Source organism: Cyclopterus lumpus, chromosome 7 (genome assembly GCF_009769545.1).
Source record: "Cyclopterus lumpus isolate fCycLum1 chromosome 7, fCycLum1.pri, whole genome shotgun sequence".
Lineage (NCBI taxonomy): Eukaryota > Metazoa > Chordata > Actinopteri > Perciformes > Cyclopteridae > Cyclopterus > Cyclopterus lumpus.
In genome coordinates, this window is record NC_046972.1 from 877,989 (window position 1) to 897,699 (window position 19,711).

General features: G+C 44.5%; 1 protein-coding gene across 3 annotated transcripts; it reads right to left on the reverse strand.

The window, feature by feature from the left end:
* Window positions 1–2,976: 2,976 nt before the first annotated feature.
* asxl1 (ASXL transcriptional regulator 1) lies at window positions 2,977–19,314 on the reverse strand. 3 transcript variants are annotated; one of them, XM_034536811.1, is made up of 12 exons: window positions 19,158–19,314; window positions 18,959–19,054; window positions 15,548–15,631; window positions 11,317–11,436; window positions 10,802–11,003; window positions 9,301–9,470; window positions 9,001–9,085; window positions 8,619–8,785; window positions 8,062–8,158; window positions 7,496–7,601; window positions 6,064–7,180; window positions 2,977–5,970 (listed from the first exon to the last, which is right to left on the reverse strand). In XM_034536811.1, exons 2-12 carry the CDS (start codon window positions 19,013–19,015, stop codon window positions 3,400–3,402), a joined length of 4,776 nt encoding a protein of 1,591 aa, XP_034392702.1. In that variant the 5' UTR covers window positions 19,016–19,054; window positions 19,158–19,314; the 3' UTR covers window positions 2,977–3,399. The 3 variants fall into 3 exon arrangements, with proteins under 3 accessions (XP_034392702.1, XP_034392703.1, XP_034392704.1); XM_034536812.1 differs by having other exon boundaries at window positions 2,977–4,061; window positions 4,203–5,970; window positions 18,959–19,314; XM_034536813.1 differs by lacking the exons at window positions 15,548–15,631; window positions 18,959–19,054; window positions 19,158–19,314 and adding an exon at window positions 14,873–15,541 and having other exon boundaries at window positions 11,317–11,434.
* Between the last annotated feature and the right edge of the window lie 397 nt (window positions 19,315–19,711).

Genomic DNA, 19,711 nt, shown 5'->3' on the forward strand with positions numbered 1-19,711 from the left:
AGCACTGGTGAAAATTACAAATGACCTCCTAATGCATCAGATAGGGGACTCATCTCCGTACTGGTCTTGTTAGACCTTAGTGCTGATAAAGGACTCATCTCCGTACTGGTCTTGTTAGACCTTAGTGCTGATAAAGGACTCATCTCTGTACTGGTCTTGTTAGACCTTAGTGCTGATAAAGGACTCATCTCTGTACTTGTTTTGTTAGACCTTAGTGCTGATAAAGGACTCATCTCTGTACTGGTCTTGTTAGACCTTAGTGCTGATAAAGGACTCATCTCCGTACTTGTTTTGTTAGACCTTAGTGCTGATAAAGGACTCATCTCTGTACTGGTCTTGTTAGACCTTAGTGCTGATAAAGGACTCATCTCTGTACTGGTATTATTAGACCTTAGTGCTGCTAAAGGACTCATCTCTGTACTGGTCTTGTTAGACCTTAGTGCTGATAAAGGACTCATCTCTGTACTTGTTTTGTTAGACCTTAGTGCTGATAAAGGACTCATCTCTGTACTGGTCTTGTTAGACCTTAGTGCTGATAAAGGACTCATCTCTGTACTGGTCTTGTTAGACCTTAGTGCTGATAAAGGACTCATCTCCGTACTGGTCTTGTTAGACCTTAGTGCTGATAAAGGACTCATCTCTGTACTTGTTTTGTTAGACCTTAGTGCTGATAAAGGACTCATCTCTGTACTGGTCTTGTTAGACCTTAGTGCTGATAAAGGACTCATCTCTGTACTGGTATTATTAGACCTTAGTGCTGATAAAGGACTCATCTCTGTACTGGTCTTGTTAGACCTTAGTGCTGATAAAGGACTCATCTCCGTACTGGTCTTGTTAGACCTTAGTGCTGATAAAGGACTCATCTCTGTACTGGTCTTGTTAGACCTTAGTGCTGATAAAGGACTCATCTCTGTACTGGTCTTGTTAGACCTTAGTGCTGATAAAGGACTCATCTCTGTACTGGTCTTGTTAGACCTTAGTGCTGATAAAGGACTCATCTCTGTACTTGTTTTGTTAGACCTTAGTGCTGATAAAGGACTCATCTCTGTACTGGTATTATTAGACCTTAGTGCTGCTAAAGGACTCATCTCTGTACTGGTCTTGTTAGACCTTAGTGCTGATAAAGGACTCATCTCTGTACTTGTTTTGTTAGACCTTAGTGCTGATAAAGGACTCATCTCTGTACTGGTCTTGTTAGACCTTAGTGCTGATAAAGGACTCATCTCTGTACTGGTCTTGTTAGACCTTAGTGCTGATAAAGGACTCATCTCCGTACTGGTCTTGTTAGACCTTAGTGCTGATAAAGGACTCATCTCTGTACTTGTTTTGTTAGACCTTAGTGCTGATAAAGGACTCATCTCTGTACTGGTCTTGTTAGACCTTAGTGCTGATAAAGGACTCATCTCTGTACTGGTATTATTAGACCTTAGTGCTGATAAAGGACTCATCTCTGTACTGGTCTTGTTAGACCTTAGTGCTGATAAAGGACTCATCTCTGTACTGGTCTTGTTAGACCTTAGTGCTGATAAAGGACTCATCTCTGTACTGGTCTTGTTAGACCTTAGTGCTGATAAAGGACTCATCTCTGTACTGGTATTATTAGACCTTAGTGCTGATAAAGGACTCATCTCCGTACTGGTATTATTAGACCTTAGTGCTGCGTTCGACACCATTGATCATGACATCCTATTACAGAGACTGGATCAGTCGATTGGCATTTCAGGTACCGCACTAAGTTGGTTTAAATCCTATTTATCAGATCGATCTCAATTTGTATTTGTAAACGATGAAGCCTCAATGACCACCAACGTTAATCACGGAGTTCCACAAGGTTCTGTGCTTGGACCAATTTTATTTACCTTATATATGCTTCCTTTGGGCAATATTATCAGGAAACTTTCATTGTTATGCAGATGATACTGAATTATATCTATAATTATCTGGTGATGTGGTTTCTGTAGATGACATTGCCCTGGCATCCAACACCACTGTAAAGAATCTCTAGTTATCTTTGACCGAGACCTGTCCTTTAACTCTCATGTGAAGCAAATCTCAAGGATTGCATTTTTTCACCTACGTAACATTTAAAAAATCAGGCACATCTGTTGCTCTCCTGAAGGTTTCTTCCCTTTTTTCCCTGTCAAAGGTTATTTTTGGGGAGTTTTTCCTGATCCGATGTGAGGTCAAAGGTCAGTGATGTCGTATGTGTACAGATTGTAAAGTCCTCTGAGGCAAATTCATAATTTGTGATATTGGGCTATATAAAATAAACTGAATTGGATGCCTCATTGGCCCTGTCTCCTTTGCGATGCCCTCTTGCATAATGGTCTGGCCTCCTGCCATGGCCCTGCTGATGTCCCTTCTCTCTTCCTCCTTCTGCTTTATGGATTGTGGAAATCTGGATCGTGGTCCATGCCTACTACAAAGTATTAATACATGTAATGTGTTTATGTAACTCTGTTCATCTGGTCACAACATCTGTTGCTTCTGTCCATCCGGGGAGAGGGATCCTCCTGTTGCTCTCCTGAAGGTTTCTTCCCTTTTTTCCCTGTCAAAGGTTATTTTTGGGGAGTTTTTCCTGATCCGATGTGAGGTCAAAGGTCAGGGATGTCGTATGTGTACAGATTGTAAAGCCCTCTGAGGATAATTTGTAATTTGTAATTTTGGGCTATACAAAATAAACTGAATTTAATAAGAATTATCCTCATAAATGAGAGACTGCTGTCCCCTTCAAGTTGTGCATTAGCTGCCTTTAAAAAAAAAAAAAGTATTGAAATGCCTTTGTATTAAAAAAGGCATGGACCACCGCTATCTTTGACTTGGTGGACTTTTACAGAGGAATCTTCATACAAACTAACGGCCTGTCTGGGCCCTCATCAAAGGCTTCAAGGATCCTATCACCGTTCAATGATCACTCTATTTGGTCATTGTACTCGGAGTTAAGGGAACCATGAAATAAGTCAAAACACAAACCAGTGAAACAGTCATTTACTCATTTTAATGGTTAAAAAAATACTTCTTTGCGCAAAGAGACAACAATAAGTCCCAGTTTGCCGAGGAACCAAAACAATGATACCCACCAAAAGATGACCGCCGGAGGGAGATAGGATGAGGTAAATGTTTTTGAGGAAACAAAACAAAAAAGGCACAATTTACAATCAACCATGCCCCAAATTCACAACAATAATAATAATAATAATAATAATAATAATAATATTATATAAGTACAGCTAAAAAAAAAAATCAGAAAATCTGCAACAACAAAAATACAGACCACTTATATTATACAAGGCAAATCTTGCCTGCCAGGCTCCTCCTGTGTGCTCTACCCTAATCAGGCTTCTGTACAAACTGGAGCCTCCCAGTCCCACTGCTGCTACTGTACAGATAGCAATGCTACTATCTCACCACCAGACACGACACGCACAGTTTGGAGGGCCCGATGCAATCGTCATGGCAGAAGGCACCGCAGCCTTGGCACATGATCATGGCTTTGAGGCGGCATGAGCACTTGAGCGCCACCTCTTCAGCCGTACTGTCAGTAAAGGCCTGGATACTGAGGGTGGTCTGGCTGGAGGCCAAGCGGGGGCGCAGCTGGAGCACACTGTCCGCCATGCTCCGGGAGAAACCGCTATTGTCCATCACTGAAACATTGGCAGTGTAGCTTACTCCTCCAACACCCCCATGCTTGGGGAACTTCCCATACAGCTGGAAGGGAAGAGCAGAGGGGGAGGGGGAGGAGGAGGGAGAGCCGGAGGAGTAAGTAACTTTGCTGTGCTCCTTCTTTGCCATCCTCGCTAAAGTCATCTCCATGTTGAGGAGCCCCTCCATCGCCCCTCCACTCAGGTAGCCGTCCACTGAGCCCCCCGGCTCCTTTTTGGTAATACTCATGGGTTTAATGGGGGACGATTTGGCAAGTGCCTGGCAAGGGGGCCGCACACCTACTTCATTCTTTACTGTGGGTGCAGGAGACAGCTGCAGTTGATGTGAGAGGTGGGGCTGAGTATGTGAGGGCCGCCAGTTGATCTTAATAGTAGGCACCACCTCTGTGGGACACGGGTCTGCACAGGAAGGAGAGGGGCCATTAGGCATGGTTCGGTGGGCCAGCCTGTCTGGAGCGACCCCCGGGGAGGGCTGAGAACCATGTGCGTTTTTTATAACTGCAGACTCCACTGCAATCTGAGAACTAAGCTCTGACTTACTTCTGAAGGATGAGGAGGATGAGGACGGTGGCAGAGAGGTGATGACCGGGACAGCCCCGGGAGCCTGCTGAGACTTGTACTGCGGTCCAGCTGGGGCCTCTTTCAAACAGGACACTGGGCAACCTGTTGGAGACTGGTTGTTGATCCGAGAAGCTGCACCAAGTTCTGGGCTAGAAGACTGGGCTGAAACCTCAGGCCTGTTGCGAGGCCCTGGGGTCCTTGCCACTGGTGGTCTGGCTTGGGGTCCTTGCAATCTGCTGATCTCCAGCCTGTTGGCAGAGTGTGAGGGTAGAACTTTCTCCAGGGGCAGGCTGCCCTGTAGGAGCTGAGTGACCAAAGGGTTGTTGGCCTCAACACTAGATACTGGTCTGACTGAGCTGGCCAGTCTCTTGGAGGCACCTGCAACAGTTGGGTGAGTGACAGAGGGTTTTAAACTTCCACGACACTCCTCTTCAGTAGAGCTCTCTCTGGAGATGTTACAATCCTCCCCAGGCTCCATTTTGACCACGGCGCTGATGTCCCTAAGCCCCTGTGTGTGGGCTGTGGGGAAAGACTGGTGGTTCTGGTAATGAGAGCTACTGTGCTGAGGGTGAGACAGGCCATTGGGGAAGCACGGTTGGATGACAGTCTGACCATGACGGCTGGAAACGTGGGCCTGGATGACTGGCTGCTGGTTCTGAGAAGGAGGGCTGCAGAGGACCAGCTGGCCATTTCTCTTGATGCTCACTTGGGGGGACCAGTCCTCGTCAGGTTGCTGTTGCTCGTCCTCCTGTATGTCATTCTCACAGTCTGAAGCTGTTTCCGTGGAGTCGCTATGTGTCCCAGCCTCGTCGTCTTTCTCTCCACCAGAGTCTGCATGTTGGGGAGAGGATATGTCCATTTTCCGTCTCTCTGAAGCTGAGTGAGAGAATACCTCCTGGGGTTCCAAGTGGTAGGAACCATGCTGGATAACGCCACCCAGCCCAGCCTCCTTCCCTTGCATCTGCTCTTTGGATTTACAGGAGCTTGACAGCGTCTGAATAACATCCACACCCTGAGCCCCGAACCTGGGAAGGGAATCTGGGATGGAAGTCGGAGCCAGTGAGGGTTTTTCAGAACCTTTGTCAGCCATCTCTGATGGGGCAACAGCAGACTTAGGCTCCTCAGGCTTTGGAGAGGGCGAGTGAGCTGCCTCATCTGTGAGCTCATTGGAGGAACTCTGAACACTGGCTGATGTTGTTTCTACTTCCTCTAGAGCCTCTGACCCCCCAGCTGCTTCCTCTTGAGGAGGGCTTGGGGTATGTGGGGGCTCCAAAGACATGGATGTTGAGGTAAAGGACAATGAAGGGGATGGCTGGGGTGTCGGCTCTACATTGAGAAGCTGTAGTTGTGTTCCAGACGAATTCGTGCTTGAAGACAATCCCTGCTCCTCCATCCCACCACCTCCCCTTCTTCCACCTCCCCCTCCTCCTGGTCCCCCTCCTCCTCCTCCGGGCTCGATAGGTCCTGGATGCTCTCGCGCTCTTCGTCCATTGCTGCTATCCGGTAGCCCAGAAGCAGGCCGCAGCCTGACGCCGGCCGGCCCTGCCCCTTCGCCAGTGGCTGCAACAGCAGCAGCGGCCTCGCGCTGGGCCCGGGCTTGCTGGGCCCGGGCTTTGATGTCCGCCAAGGTGCGCGCGCCCCCTGTCCCCGACCGCCGCGAGCCTTCGCCGGGGGGCACGATGCGGGGGCAGATTTGGTAGGTGGGGTGACCTTTGACCCAGGGGGGTTTGATTCTGGACAGTTGAATCTGGGACAGAGACACAAGGACAGTGAATCAAACTTTATCCAGACAACAACTCATTGCTGAACAGGCAAATCTTTGTTATGCACAAAGTCTTACCCGGATAGGCGGCACCTTGGGCTCCTCTGTTGTCGGCTGCAGCTTCTCTGAACGGACACTGTCAATTGTGGTACGAAAGGACTGACGGTCGTCAAGCCGCGGCCTCTTTTCGGGGAAGCTGGAGAAGGCCTGAGTCTCGTCTGGTCTTCTCTTCTGTTCCTTGAGCTGAGCACTGGGCAGAGGGGTGGTGGCTGGGCTGGCTGAGGGGCTACTGTCACGGCTACTGGTGGCGGTACCTCCTGTAATAGAGGTGACCACAGAGGCAGTGTCATCCAGCGGATCGGCAGCGACTGTGGCACTTGACGCTGAGGAGGATGAAGAAGAGTCCAGGCCTGCGACAAACGCTCCCTGTCTATCAGAAGGTGAGGAGGGTGAGGAAACAGGCGAGGAAGCAGACGAAGAAGAAGAGGAGGAGGAGGAGGAGGAGGAAGAAGAGGAGGAGGAGGAAGAGGAGGAAGAAGATGGTGAGGAGGTGGATGCCAGCACAGGTGGAGCCTCCTCTGGGAGCAGGCGGGTCACTGCTTCAGGCTCTTCGTTTGCACTGTTGGAGGCTGGGCTGGGAGTAGGAGTGGGAGTGGGAGTGGGAGTGGGAGTGGGAGTGGGAGTGGGAGTGGGAGTAGGAGTGGGAGTGGGAGTAGGAGTAGGAGTAGGAGTGGGGGTAGGGGTAGGGGTACGGGTACGAGTGGAGGCTGGCAATGTGACTGGCAATGTGACTGGCTCTGGAGTGGTAGAGGCCTTTGGCTCTATGGAGGCACTCTCAGCTGAAAGCTCCACGCCACACTCGGCCTGCAGTACCACCTCCCCAGTAACAACCGCGTTGTCGGACATGGGAGAGCCAATAGAAGCTGCCGGGCTGTCCAGTGCAGCACCACCCTCAGCTGCTTCTGCAGACTGCAGGGCTGGAGGAGTGGCCTTGCAGAGGGTCCGGCGGGCCCGCCGACGTAGGTCAGCCCGTGTGCGTCTCCTCATCCTGCCGTCTCTCCTCCGCCGACCCACGCTGCGTCTCTTGGGCGCACCGGTTGCCACCACAGCTGCATCACTGTCCAGCCCACTGGCTGCAACTTCACTGGCTTCACTCACGGTGAGCTTTAGAGACTCTTCTTGTGTCAGGCCGGACCTACAGGTACACAAACTACGTTTTAGTGCATTGAAGAAACACTGACATGTGTCTTCATTTTGTAGTAGCCTTATCTGATGTAGGTCATACCAGAGTAGTCTAAATTAAATGGAGGACAGCAAAGGAGATGGAAAAACAGCCTAAAACATGCGGTCGAAATTAATATCTACATCACGGCTTTTCTAAGTAATACTATTGATACTAGCAGTCAACTAATAAAGGTTACCTTTAAGAAACCGACCCAAATATGACAAACTAACATGGCTGTTGTGTGAATAGTGGATTCAGACTCGGATGAAATGGGTTGGCTCTTACTTTTGCCCATGGTACTCTTCAAAAAACTTTTCCTTCCACGCCTCTACCTTCTTCTCTTTCTCCATTTCCTGCCGGAAACGCACCTGCATCTCGTGGGTGAACTCACCTAAATGTGTCAAACACATGTGAAGGTTTAAAAAAAGTGTATAACCAGTATAATTGTTGGTAGAAACCTGACTTCGCCACCCTTCAGCTGTTAAAATAAGCAGCTGATTTTCAGTTGCAGTAATGTTCCAAGACAGTGCTCCCAGCAGCGGTATAAAGACCAAACAATCCCTGAGTCAGATCCCTGAATGGACTGATTCACCAAGATCATGCAGAGGTTTTTGTTAGTGTACTTCTACAATGTGTGGCCTACTACTGGAGCCCATTGATGCCATTTAGCATGAATTTCTTTGCTTGCATTTATGATTTCTTCTCCTTCTTCATAATAATTTTTAGATTAGTTTTGGCTTTTCTGATCACTGTCTCTGTCCCCACAGCCCGTCTCACAGTTCTGAGTATTGAAGCCTGGCAGAATTCTCAGTTAAATGTTGCAGCTTGTCCACGATTGACCAATCACGTACCCTCTGCCAGCCTCTCTTTCCAGCTCTGGGAGGCATGGGTGAAGAACTCATTGTTGAGAGCTGAGCTACTCAGTCTAGCCATACCATCTGGTCCAATCTGCAAGAGAGTGGAAATGATGTACAAATAGCAATAAAACTATATTCCAGAGGAATAAAGTGGCCTATACCCCACATCAAACAGGCTAACATACTGCAACAATATCTGACAAAATGCATGTTTCTCACAGATTGCAGATCAGCATTTTGTCAGACTAATGTATGTCAATTACACAGCAAAGTCATATGCAAGCAATGCTTTATGTTTCTGCTTTTGTCTCTTTTAATCAACAACAATTGCTACCTACTTAGCCTTAAATGCCCAATCTGTAATGAATCAGCAGTAAAAAGGCACAGAGCAATACCTGTGATGTTGACTCCTGCACTAAATATCCACAACAATGGTTGTATTTTTTCCTCTTGATTCTTTTTCAATTAATGTGTGGTACTTATTGGGGTATGCTGCATCACTACAGACATCCATGCTGGGGATAAACTGGAAGGACAGAAACAAAACCTACCTGACGGTCCACCTCTGGCAGGAGCTGCAGCAGCTGCTGCTGCGAGTGTGTGGGGAAGGCTGAGAAGGTCCGCACGTTGATGAGGGCTCTGATGTTGGTGTTGACTAGGATGGAGCCTGGTGTTTCAAAGTCTACATCCACCCCTCCCCGACTCCTCTTCATGGGCCCTGACGCAGCAAAACCAAACGTTTAACTTCGCCTCTCAGCCAGATGTTGACATTATCTGAAGGTCTATGCAGCTAAGCACAAAAGACCACACAATGGGATATTTTTCTGCCTTCAGATAGTGCCTTTTAACTTTTCATGAGCACTCTGAATTCTTGCTTTCATTACTTGTGTATTGTTAATGCAGATATTCTCAAGACAAGAGAATGGTTCTTACCTGAAGGGACATGCTCTCCATTCACTTTAAGAGGGGTAAGGACAACACGAGGCATCATGACTGCTTTCTTCCTCTGCCTCCCCGACTGCAGCAACACAAATAGTGGGATGGACAGGTGATCACAGTTCTACATGACACAGTATGTAAAGCAGGACCGTTTTCCTGTCCATCAATTCCAAACGCATTGCACATGGATAACATTTTAAACTTGTCAGGAGCTACACTATTCAGATCCAACTTAAAAACAAACTGTAGACTCTCAAACCCATGTTATGATTTCCACTGTAAACAACAGCTGACCTGTCTGGAGCGGCTCAGTCTGGTCTGGGTGTGCTGAGCATGTTGGGTCTGCTGCGTATCCGTGCGTCCTTGCTGTCCTGCTGCCCTGCTGAGGCGGGTCTGGGGCTGGGTGCTGGGAGTCTGCAGTTCTGTGGAGCAGGATGCGCTGGACGAGCTCTCATCCACCGAGGCTTCAGGTCACAGAGAAACACATTTACAACTCTACATTACATTGTATAACATTAAAGGCTGTTTGTGGTCTGTTCGCACCAGTCTAACAGATAAACGTTTTTATTAAATATTTCTAGAATATATGAGTTAATGAAAGGCTATTTTGGACCATGCATGTTTACAAAATGTTTGCATATACAACATTTTTACAGGTGCTTAGACACATTTGTTCATTCATTGAGGCCACAAATGAGTAGAAACTGGAACTGATTTAAATTGCCAAGACATTCAGTCAAAGAACAATAGACATACTGAACTGTTGAAAGCATCCGGCTGAGCCTCCCCTTGAGTCAATTTACATTCCAACTCTCAGCTATGATCATGAGGTGTAAAGACTGCCTCCCAAAAAATATTAATAAGAAAAAAATCAATACACTTTTAGGAAATGGGCCCCTTATCTTCTAACTTAACTGATTATGAAATGAAATGCTTCAAGATCTGGGTGGCTTACTACCATTACAATTTTCTTGGGGAAAACATGCAAGTGGTTGGAATGAGTTTTGTTCTACAAGGAGTGGATGTAGCTCTCGAGGTGCACCCATTGGGTTGTGGACTGCGGTTTTTAAGCCTCATGTTCATGCTCATGTCAGCCATCGCCACCTGTGATTTTGTCCGTCGCCATATTTGGATTGTGGAGGAGTGTCATTGCGGTAGACACCGTATCCAGCTCTGGTAGAGACCGTCAATCACCTTGTAGCCCCGCCCTAAAATCATACCCTGCTCTATGGTTTATTAGACAGTAGAACTAGAGATTGAAATCATAAGCACATGTTTACAATGTTTACTGAGGGTCGCCCCATGGTGGTCAGTAGAGAGAATGCAGGTTTAAGACACATCAGATTCACTTTTCAGAACCGGATGTTCTACAACAGCACTTGCCTCTCCACATAACTACTAATGGAGGCAGGGACTGCATTACTGCTATCCGGTAGAACTCTGTACTAGTCTGAGTATCTGGTACCAGAAGATGATCATCAACTCTCTGAGTCAACCTTTAGAAAGGTGGATGTATTTATTACATACATTCTCCCCATATGGGTCTCTGCCCGTAAACACATGAGGCCACATGTAGGTCACCACTGACATGACATACTAGAAGGGTTTCTCCATGGGTCAGTCGAGTGTTCAATGAGTGAGGCGAGAAAAGTGGGGAACAAGTCCAATGGAGTCGTTTTCACCTCTGCTTCGTAATGGCAAAAGAAGAGTTGAGTGTTTCATTGCAAGGCTTGACTACCCCACTGTAATGTAAAACCCCCACATGAGAGGCATCTTGTGTGTGGTGTAGTATTACCGTCATTGTCTCCACTGGCAGCGGCGGTGATCTCCGTGGAGTCGCAGCTTTCCTGCTCAGCGGCCTCAGTGGGGCCGACCGAGGCCGACCCCGTGCCTGCTGCAGCTGTGCTGCTGCTGGAAGCCAAGGCGGTGGTGCTGCTGGCCGGCTCAGCTGGCGTCTCCGACTCCGACGTCGCCTTTGTCCACTGGAGGGCGTTTTTCTACAGTGTGAAGAAAAAACAATGTTCTCTCCATGTGTGATGCATCAATTGATTTATGTGGTCGTGCAATAGATAACCTGACTAGTCCTATAAAAAACAACTGAGTCAACCTTTAGTCCGCACTGTCATGAACAAGTCGACCGGCAGATGGACGGCTCCCAATACAGATGTTCACTTCGGAACTTGTGTACTAACCGTCTGATAGACTTTTTGAAATGCAACGTTTTGGATCAATATAGTACTGCCACCAATACTGATGGTAATGTAAAGTGACATACGTGCGTCGAGAGTGAAGAGAAACGTGTTGGAGTACCTTGAGAGTGAACAGGCTCATCCGTCCAGGAAGCTTGAAGAAGATGCTGTCCTTGACTCGGTCTCCCCTCACCTGGGAGTGCAGCATGGTGACCAGGCAGGCCAAGGGTGCTGTACCACTGCACACACAGTTACACTCAGTTACACCTCATGTGACTGGACACAATGAACATGAAGCCACATTCAGATCTGAAGAAGTGATAGTTCTACCTTCCAATTACAATAAAGCTTGCCATCCTGCTCTAAGGAATCACTGAAAGCTAATGTTGGGGGATATGACGACAGACTGCACACCACAGATGATATAAACAGCTCAACTGTCAGAGGTTTCTATTGTGGTATTTATCCCTTTAATAATTATGATTGTATTAGTAATTTGTCAAATCCTTAAGGACTGTTTGACGACAATATTGGATTTCTGAATAAATGTGATTATTTTTGCTATACAGTGTATTGCAGTAGACCAATCAGGCACTAACTGCTGCTTTTATCAATCAACAGTCTCTAAACTTTAATATATATGAGATGTATATTGATATCACGATATAACTACACAACCATAATTGTGTAACATGATACAACACCGAACAGTCAGTGCAATCAAACTGTTACTGGAAAGACTCAAATCTTCCAGAATATTACACAATCATGTCAAACTATTAATAACACTGGTGGAGGAATGTAGAGCCAGGCTCCTTGGGCAAGACACTTAACCCCAAATTGCTCATAGCTGTTCAATGTACATTGATGGGAGGAGCTACCATGCACAGTGCCACCTGCCCATCAGGACTAACTAACATTCATACACTGATGGGAAAAACTTGGGGTTAAGTGTCTTATCAACTTTAGAACACTTGTTCTCTGTCTGAACATTTTATTCAGTCAGGTCAATGCTCATATGGGGAATGATGAGTATTTATGATGTCGTCAGCTTTACCCTGGCATTATCAGTCCAACATGTGCCAATTTGACAATATTACCTAGTGATTTGAATATAGATGTCCCCATCTGTAGCTAACCAATCTTCCATTTACCACTTGAAACCCCACAAAATGTAACTTGAAATAGTACTTTGATTCAGGGGCGTCATTAGGCCTATTGTAAGGGGCTTCAGCCCCCCCAAAATAATTTTGCATTATTGGCTATACACATTTTTTGGGTGATGTCATTAAATTAAACTATTGTTTCTCACATGGACACGTTATTCATAACTCTAACATGCTACATATGTGCGTGCGTTCAGGTTTGTATGTTTTCTCCCCCGTCAAATTACAATCCAATGACCTATCATCATACTTAACAATAGGACCTTGGGGAGGCTGCTGTGCTGACCTCTCACTAACGGAGTTTAGCTCAAAGTCAATGATGCACGGAGTGAACCTGTAAGTCCAGGTAGTTACAGAATGTGTCTGTCTGTAGTTGTTAACGAGTGTTACCTGTTTACATTCAGGTTTACCTGTAAGTCCAGGTAGTTACAGAATGTGTCTGTCTGTAGTTGTTAACGAGTGTTACCTGTTTACATTCAGGTTTACCTGTAAGTCCAGGTAGTTACAGAATGTGTCTGTCTGTAGTTGTTAACGAGTGTTACCTGCTTACATTCAGGTTTACCTGTAAGTCCAGGTAGTTACAGAATGTGTCTGTCTGTAGTTAACGAGTGTTACCTGTTTACATTCAGGTTTACCTGTAAGTCCAGGTAGTTACAGAATGTGTCTGTCTGTAGTTGTTAACAAGTGTTACCTGTTTACATTCAGGTTTACCTGTAAGTCCAGGTAGTTACAGAATGTGTCTGTCTGTAGTTGTTAACGAGTGTTACCTGTTTACATTCAGGTTTACCTGTAAGTCCAGGTAGTTACAGAATGTGTCTGTAGTTGTTAACGAGTGTTACCTGCTTACATTCAGGTTTACCTGTAAGTCCAGGTAGTTACAGAATGTGTCTGTAGTTGTTAACGAGTGTTACCTGCTTACATTCAGGTTTACCTGTAAGTCCAGGTAGTTACAGAATGTGTCTGTCTGTAGTTGTTAACGAGTGTTACCTGCTTACATTCAGGTTTACCTGTAAGTCCAGATAGTTACAGAATGTGTCTGTCTGTAGTTAACGAGTGTTACCTGCTTACATTCAGGTTTACCTGTAAGTCCAGGTAGTTACAGAATGTGTCTGTAGTTGTTAACGAGTGTTACCTGCTTACATTCAGGTTTACCTGTAAGTCCAGGTAAATACAGAATGTGTCTGTCTGTAGTTAACGAGTGTTACCTGCTTACATTCAGGTTTACTTGAGGGAAATAAAAGGGAATAGCTAGCTAGCTATTTCATTAGAAACTGTCTCCATTGAGCGAGTGTGAACAAACTCGAAATACAAGAAATAACTATCGACATCTCTATTTTTTGCATTAATATATATTATATATTTTATTATTTTCCATTGAATGGTATATTTGACACTGAACTAGTTCATCTTTATCTCAGTGATAGTGTCCAAATGAGCATAAAATATCACAATGAATATCACATATACTGAATCAAGCAAAACTAGAGCAAAATCACACTCTCAGATTGAAAAATGTGTGGGGGGTGACACTCCCCTTGGGGCTTAGCCCCCCCCCCTTTTTTGAATCCTACAAACGCCCCTGCTTTGATTACATTGCGTTTCTTTTTTTCTTGAACAGTAAAAATGCCTCTGTATTGTTTTGCCATTTGAAAACATTAAATACGAAATAACAACCTTTGCGCAGGTAAATGTTGATTGCATCTTGTTTTTCTGTCTGATAACTGATATTATGTTGGGAAAGATACAAATAATTTGCATATTGTTTCAAATGAATATAGGCTGAGCATATGAGGAAATGTGTGAGAGTACTTTACTTTAAATTGGGACCCATAGCAAACAATCCATCTATTCCATGTTATCTATTAAAACTGCATATGGCTGCTTTTGACTGGAGTCCCCCAATACATTATTTAAAATGATTCTTCAAAAAGCATGAATTAAAACAGAAAGTGATCATATAAAGTCATTAGGAACACGTTGATTGAAAAAGCCATGAATGATAGAATAAAGCACCAGTGAGATATGACAAAAAGTGTACCTCCGATATGTTTTAATTGTGTATTTTATTATTTACATTGCCAGGCCGTGCATGCTTTACTTCCATGTGTGTGAATGTGAGCGAGCCCCACTGGTTAGCTCACGGCCGTCGCTCTGGACTTCTCTCATACGGCGGTTACAGCATCGTCATAGAAGCATATAACCCTCTGGTTAGAAATAGGTAAACGCCATTTACTCTTTAGCCATAGTTAGCACTGTTAGCATTGTTAGCTGTGAGAGGCCTGCCATGTTGAGAGCAAAGCATAATGCGCCCAGTCTCAGATCCTTTAAAAATGTGAAATGGTGACCGTGACATTTTCCAGAATTACAATATTGGGCATATTGCGTTTGCCTTTACCACGAAAGCACACTGTGCCAAGTGCAAGCACAGATAGGCCTTAGAGGACAAGAGCATGAAAAACAGAAAATAAGTTATTAATATATGGAATGAAGGTCTCGGATCCTCCAACCTACCTCCTGTTTAGGCCATCAGCAGGACAGTTGGTCCATGTAGGAGGAAATAAAAGAACATTGGTTATAACCACACACACGTACAGTTGATGTGTGTGTGCTGCGAGGTCAGTTCACTGACTGCTTAAAACACAAGACACATTTTGTATTTTATTCAATCGAATCAAATACAATGATGAATAATGGACAAATGAGCCACAGTGCCACTGTGCTGGGCCTGTAGTTCTACACTTAAGGTACTGCTCTGCTACAAAACGGGGCGACTGTGGCTCAGTGGTGAGCAGGGTCGTCCTTCAAATCAGAGGGCCGACCGTTCGATCCCCGTCTCCGCTAGCTCATGACGATGTTTCCATGGGCAAAATGTCTCCCGTAGCTGTGCCTACGGTGTGTGAATGTGTATGAATGTTAATTACAATGCTGATGTTTAAGTGAAACCGTAGCTCCTCCCATCAGTGTGTGAATGATGTAATGTAGTGTGAAAGCGCTTCGAGTGGTCAGAAGACTCGAAAAGATCTATACAAGTCCGGGTTAATTTACCATTCAGGACTCCTCTCATTAGTTACAGCACTCAGGTTCAAGAGAACAGCTTGCATCCTAACAGTTGATAACCACTTCAGCCGTAGCGGCTGACACTACTACAGCGTGTGTGTGTGTGTGTGTGTGTGTGTGTGTGTCTGACCGCATTTCCTTCAGCCCCTTGGTCTGGATGACGTGGAGGATTTGTTTGGGAGTCATGGGTGCATCCGAGAAGTTCTCCAAAACCTGGAAAACACCCACATTGTTTTTACCAGACTGACAACATACTTCTGCACTAAGACAAAAACATGAACACATGACAAGTCAAGATCTGGCAAGTGCCTCTCAATTTCTCCAAGAGATTCAACATGATTGACAAGTTAAGAAATGGTATAGCAGACTAACATCTTGTTTTGCTCGCAACATTATCAGAAGCAGGTCAGAGAGCAAGAGAAGCAGTGTTTCAGGAATGAAACACAAGAGGCCTCATTCGGATTAGAGCCCAACGGATACTGAATTTTGGTTGAGGCTGATATGCATATTGATATTTGATTATCCATTTGAGTGAGATATACACATATATACATACACATTTCAACAAATGTGACCAGCATACTGTAGTGAGTGGGACATTTACAGTAGTAAAATAAACTTGAATAAACTACATTTATAAATACATAAGTTTAAGTAGTAAATTAACTAAAAATGATACAAGTACATAAACAATAAGGGAATTTGTAAAAAGTTAGAACAAGTAATTTATGATTAATCTTTTTGTATTTATCCATCATTTACTTGAACTCTTGTTTGTGCCCATTTCACGATTAAAAGGAAAGCCTTTCCATCAGTCATATCAACAGATTGAATCACAATTTCAAATGTCTTGTTACAGCTTAAGCAAACAAATGATTGCGCAAGTATTTGTATCCATGTCCGGTAATGTCATGTTTAATAAGGGATTTAGTGACATCTAGCTAAACACCCCTCTGCTTACACAGCATGTCTGAGAACTGACAAGGCCTTCAGGTAACACCGTCAAAAGCTCCGTCTAGTCAGTGTGTGATTAGTCTGTTCTGCTGTAGAAACATGGTGGACTCTGAAGAGGACCTGCTTCCTATGTAGATATGAAGGGCTCATTCTGAGCTCATGAAAACACAACACTTCTCAGGTTTCAAGTGATTGTACACCAGTGAAAAAAGTTATGAATATAATATTCCATTTCTGTTAATAGATCAAATGACACAAATGTGCAACAAAGCAGATTTAAGAAGCAGCCACGGACATTTTGTATTTAACTTATCCGATGGTTGTTTTTTTTTATATTTATTTTTTCTACACCGTTGTTTGACTTTTGATTGAAATTGTCCTGTACTTGTAAAGCACGTTTCTAGTCTTCCGACCACTCAAAGCGCTTTAACACTATATGACATCATTCACCCATTCATACCCTGATGGGAGGGGCTAAGATTCTATCTGCATATCAGGAGTAACTAACATTCATACACCCTATATTATTACACATTTCAATAGATTTCCAATTTATAATTGAAATCCTGACACCACTACTTGCCAATGGTTAATCATGCATTGCTCTTGATTTGTTTAAGTTTGTTTTTTTAAACATTATATGAAGCCTACTTAACCTACAGTTCAAGAAAATTGCTTTGGATCGTAATGAAATGTAGTGTAAATATGCAATGTAAATGTTATGCTATTGTTATTAACTAATAGGCAAATTGAGATATTGGAACTGGGGAAAAAGGTAGATTGGTGCACGGCTAGTCGAACTCACCGGATGTAGACTTTCTACACCCAAGACGGGAGTAGAAAGCTAAAGGGTGCCCCCAAACCATTCTGCAGCTCTGACCCGGCGCTGTTGGTAACTATGCACAGGATAACCATGGTTCCGTGGCGTCATATTGGATTCATACTTTTAACACAGTTGGGCCATTTAGTCGAAACGGAATTTGTCATGTTTCCTCAATGTAGTACACATGATGGATGCAGTATTTGTAGTCTGTAGTACTTCAATCTTTGTAATTGTAAGATACAGCCATGCTATTTTGTTTCTGATGTGTACAGAGTGGACATTGGCTATGGCAACATCCCCCTGCATTATATCGAGAGGTGAACTAATGTTCTGCCCATCCAATTTGCAAAAATGAGGGGCGAAGAAAATCAAAACTAATTTCAATTGAATGCAGACCAGTCCAACACCACCACTAACCACAAGCTCAATAATAAACATATAGTGAAAGTTTTTGCAGAAAACCGGTCACTATACGCTTCCTAAAAGCAGAATATGTGGCTGGGCTTTCGTACTGAATTGCACTTAAAATTATATTGGTGTACATAATGAAGTAGCTAGGGATGTATATGGTGACCAGCAGCTGTGAGACCTCTACGAGGAATATGAATAAGGACCATGAAACCGAATCCTTCTAATATACTTCAATCGCCGTCTGTATATAATAGGGATGTGCTTTAAAAAATAACCAACTACTCCTTTAATTGACCTTCTAAACCTGAGTGAATACAACTTCTTTCATTGTATGCAGAACCTCCTCGTTTTACAGTGTATGTAAGTGTACACAGCTAGGAGACAGTGACTGTGGTTCTCTTCTCTACCAGCTGCACGAGAAGAAAACAAGGGCCTATCCGGCCAAACAGACCCAAGTAACCAGTGAACCCATTGCCCTCACACTGGGGATGAACAGTAGCCACACCTGACCAGCATGTTACACAATCATACATGGACGTATCCAACAAGTAGCCAACTGTCCAGATTGCCGTGCACTTTCAATTAATTAAGTGTATATTTTGAGTTTTGAAAAAATCCCACCAGTTTGCTATTGGTTAGCGGTTTGCCTTCAACCGTTTCACGTGACAGCACCTCTTTCCTAAATATCTAATGACTTTCTTCCCAATCTTCCCACAGTCTGGCTGCTGTAACGTCCACTAATATTAATGTAACGTATTTGATGTCCCTGCACCATTCCATGCCCTTCTGTATGCACACTAGTGTTCAACGTTAGCTGTTGGCTTTGCTAGCGGTAGCTTGCATTATGGTCAGCATAATCATCTAGCTAACGCAAATAGCGACTGTTGCACAATGGTAGCCGTTTCAGTAACGTTATGAGCGCAACAACATCACGTCGTGTAGACTGGAGAGTTCACGTGGAGTGCGTAAACTCGTCGCGTATCACGACACACTCAGCTTGCTCAGATGGTAATTAGCGTCGGGCTAGCTAGCCTGCTTCCTAGCAAACAAAGAGCTCAAAACAGGAGAGGTGGACGTTAGCGTGCTAGCCAGTGTTAGCATGTTGGGCTACGTCGCTGAGGCTAGCTCTTTATGTTGGCAGCCAGAAAGACAAGCAGCACATGTCTAATGCACCTTATTACATGGACTCCAGACATACTCTGAGCTAACCTAGCTGATACTACAGTAGTGTAGAGGCAGTGGTCGTGAGAAGAATGGACACAACAACACACCTGGATCCATCACGTCACATCACTTCATACATCATTTAACGTTACATGCAACGAGTTAAATGCTCAAAATAGACCGTTTACCATGCGAGCTGCCTCAGCCCAGGTCCGCTCCTTCTTTCTCTTTTGTTTGTCCTTCATTTCCTCTGCGCTGGTGTCTGCGGCTGTCCTGCTGTGTGTCTACAAAGCAACTCTCAATGCGATGGCGGTTTAGCTACTTAGCAAAATGGCTAACTACGTTCTAGGTTAACTGTGTAGACCCAGAACAAGGCGTTCCTTTTACCTCAAGACGATGCTATGGTGTCGGCTAGTATCTGATGATAATTCTTGCTACTGCGTCCAGTGCCTCGTCTAAACTAGCTCAACACGCATCGTCTCTCTGGAGCACAGAAGCAGTGTGAGTGCAGGGCTGGTGCTACTGCAGGACAAGCCTCTTTGGAATGCAACAACCAGGTCAAAGGTCAAACCCTCCGCAGGAATGCAACAAAACAATGTCCGGCCCTCCGCATGCAAATATTACACTTGAACAGATGCCGCATCCACATAATCAAATTATATTGTTTCAGATTGAGCCCTCCATCATCCACCATACATATATTATATCTTAACCAAATATTGTATAACAATAGAGTCCATCTGTGAGACATCTGTTAGACAACACATTGAATACAATGACATTATAAGTCATTACATTATATAACAAAACGGAGGCCTTTTTTTGTCAAGTAGAACAAAGTTAAAGATTTCCAACAAGGATGTTGCATGAGAGTATTTCAGCAGGGGAGTGTATGTACATAGTCCACTGGCTGAAGGATGTTCCTTACTTCATAGTGTTTG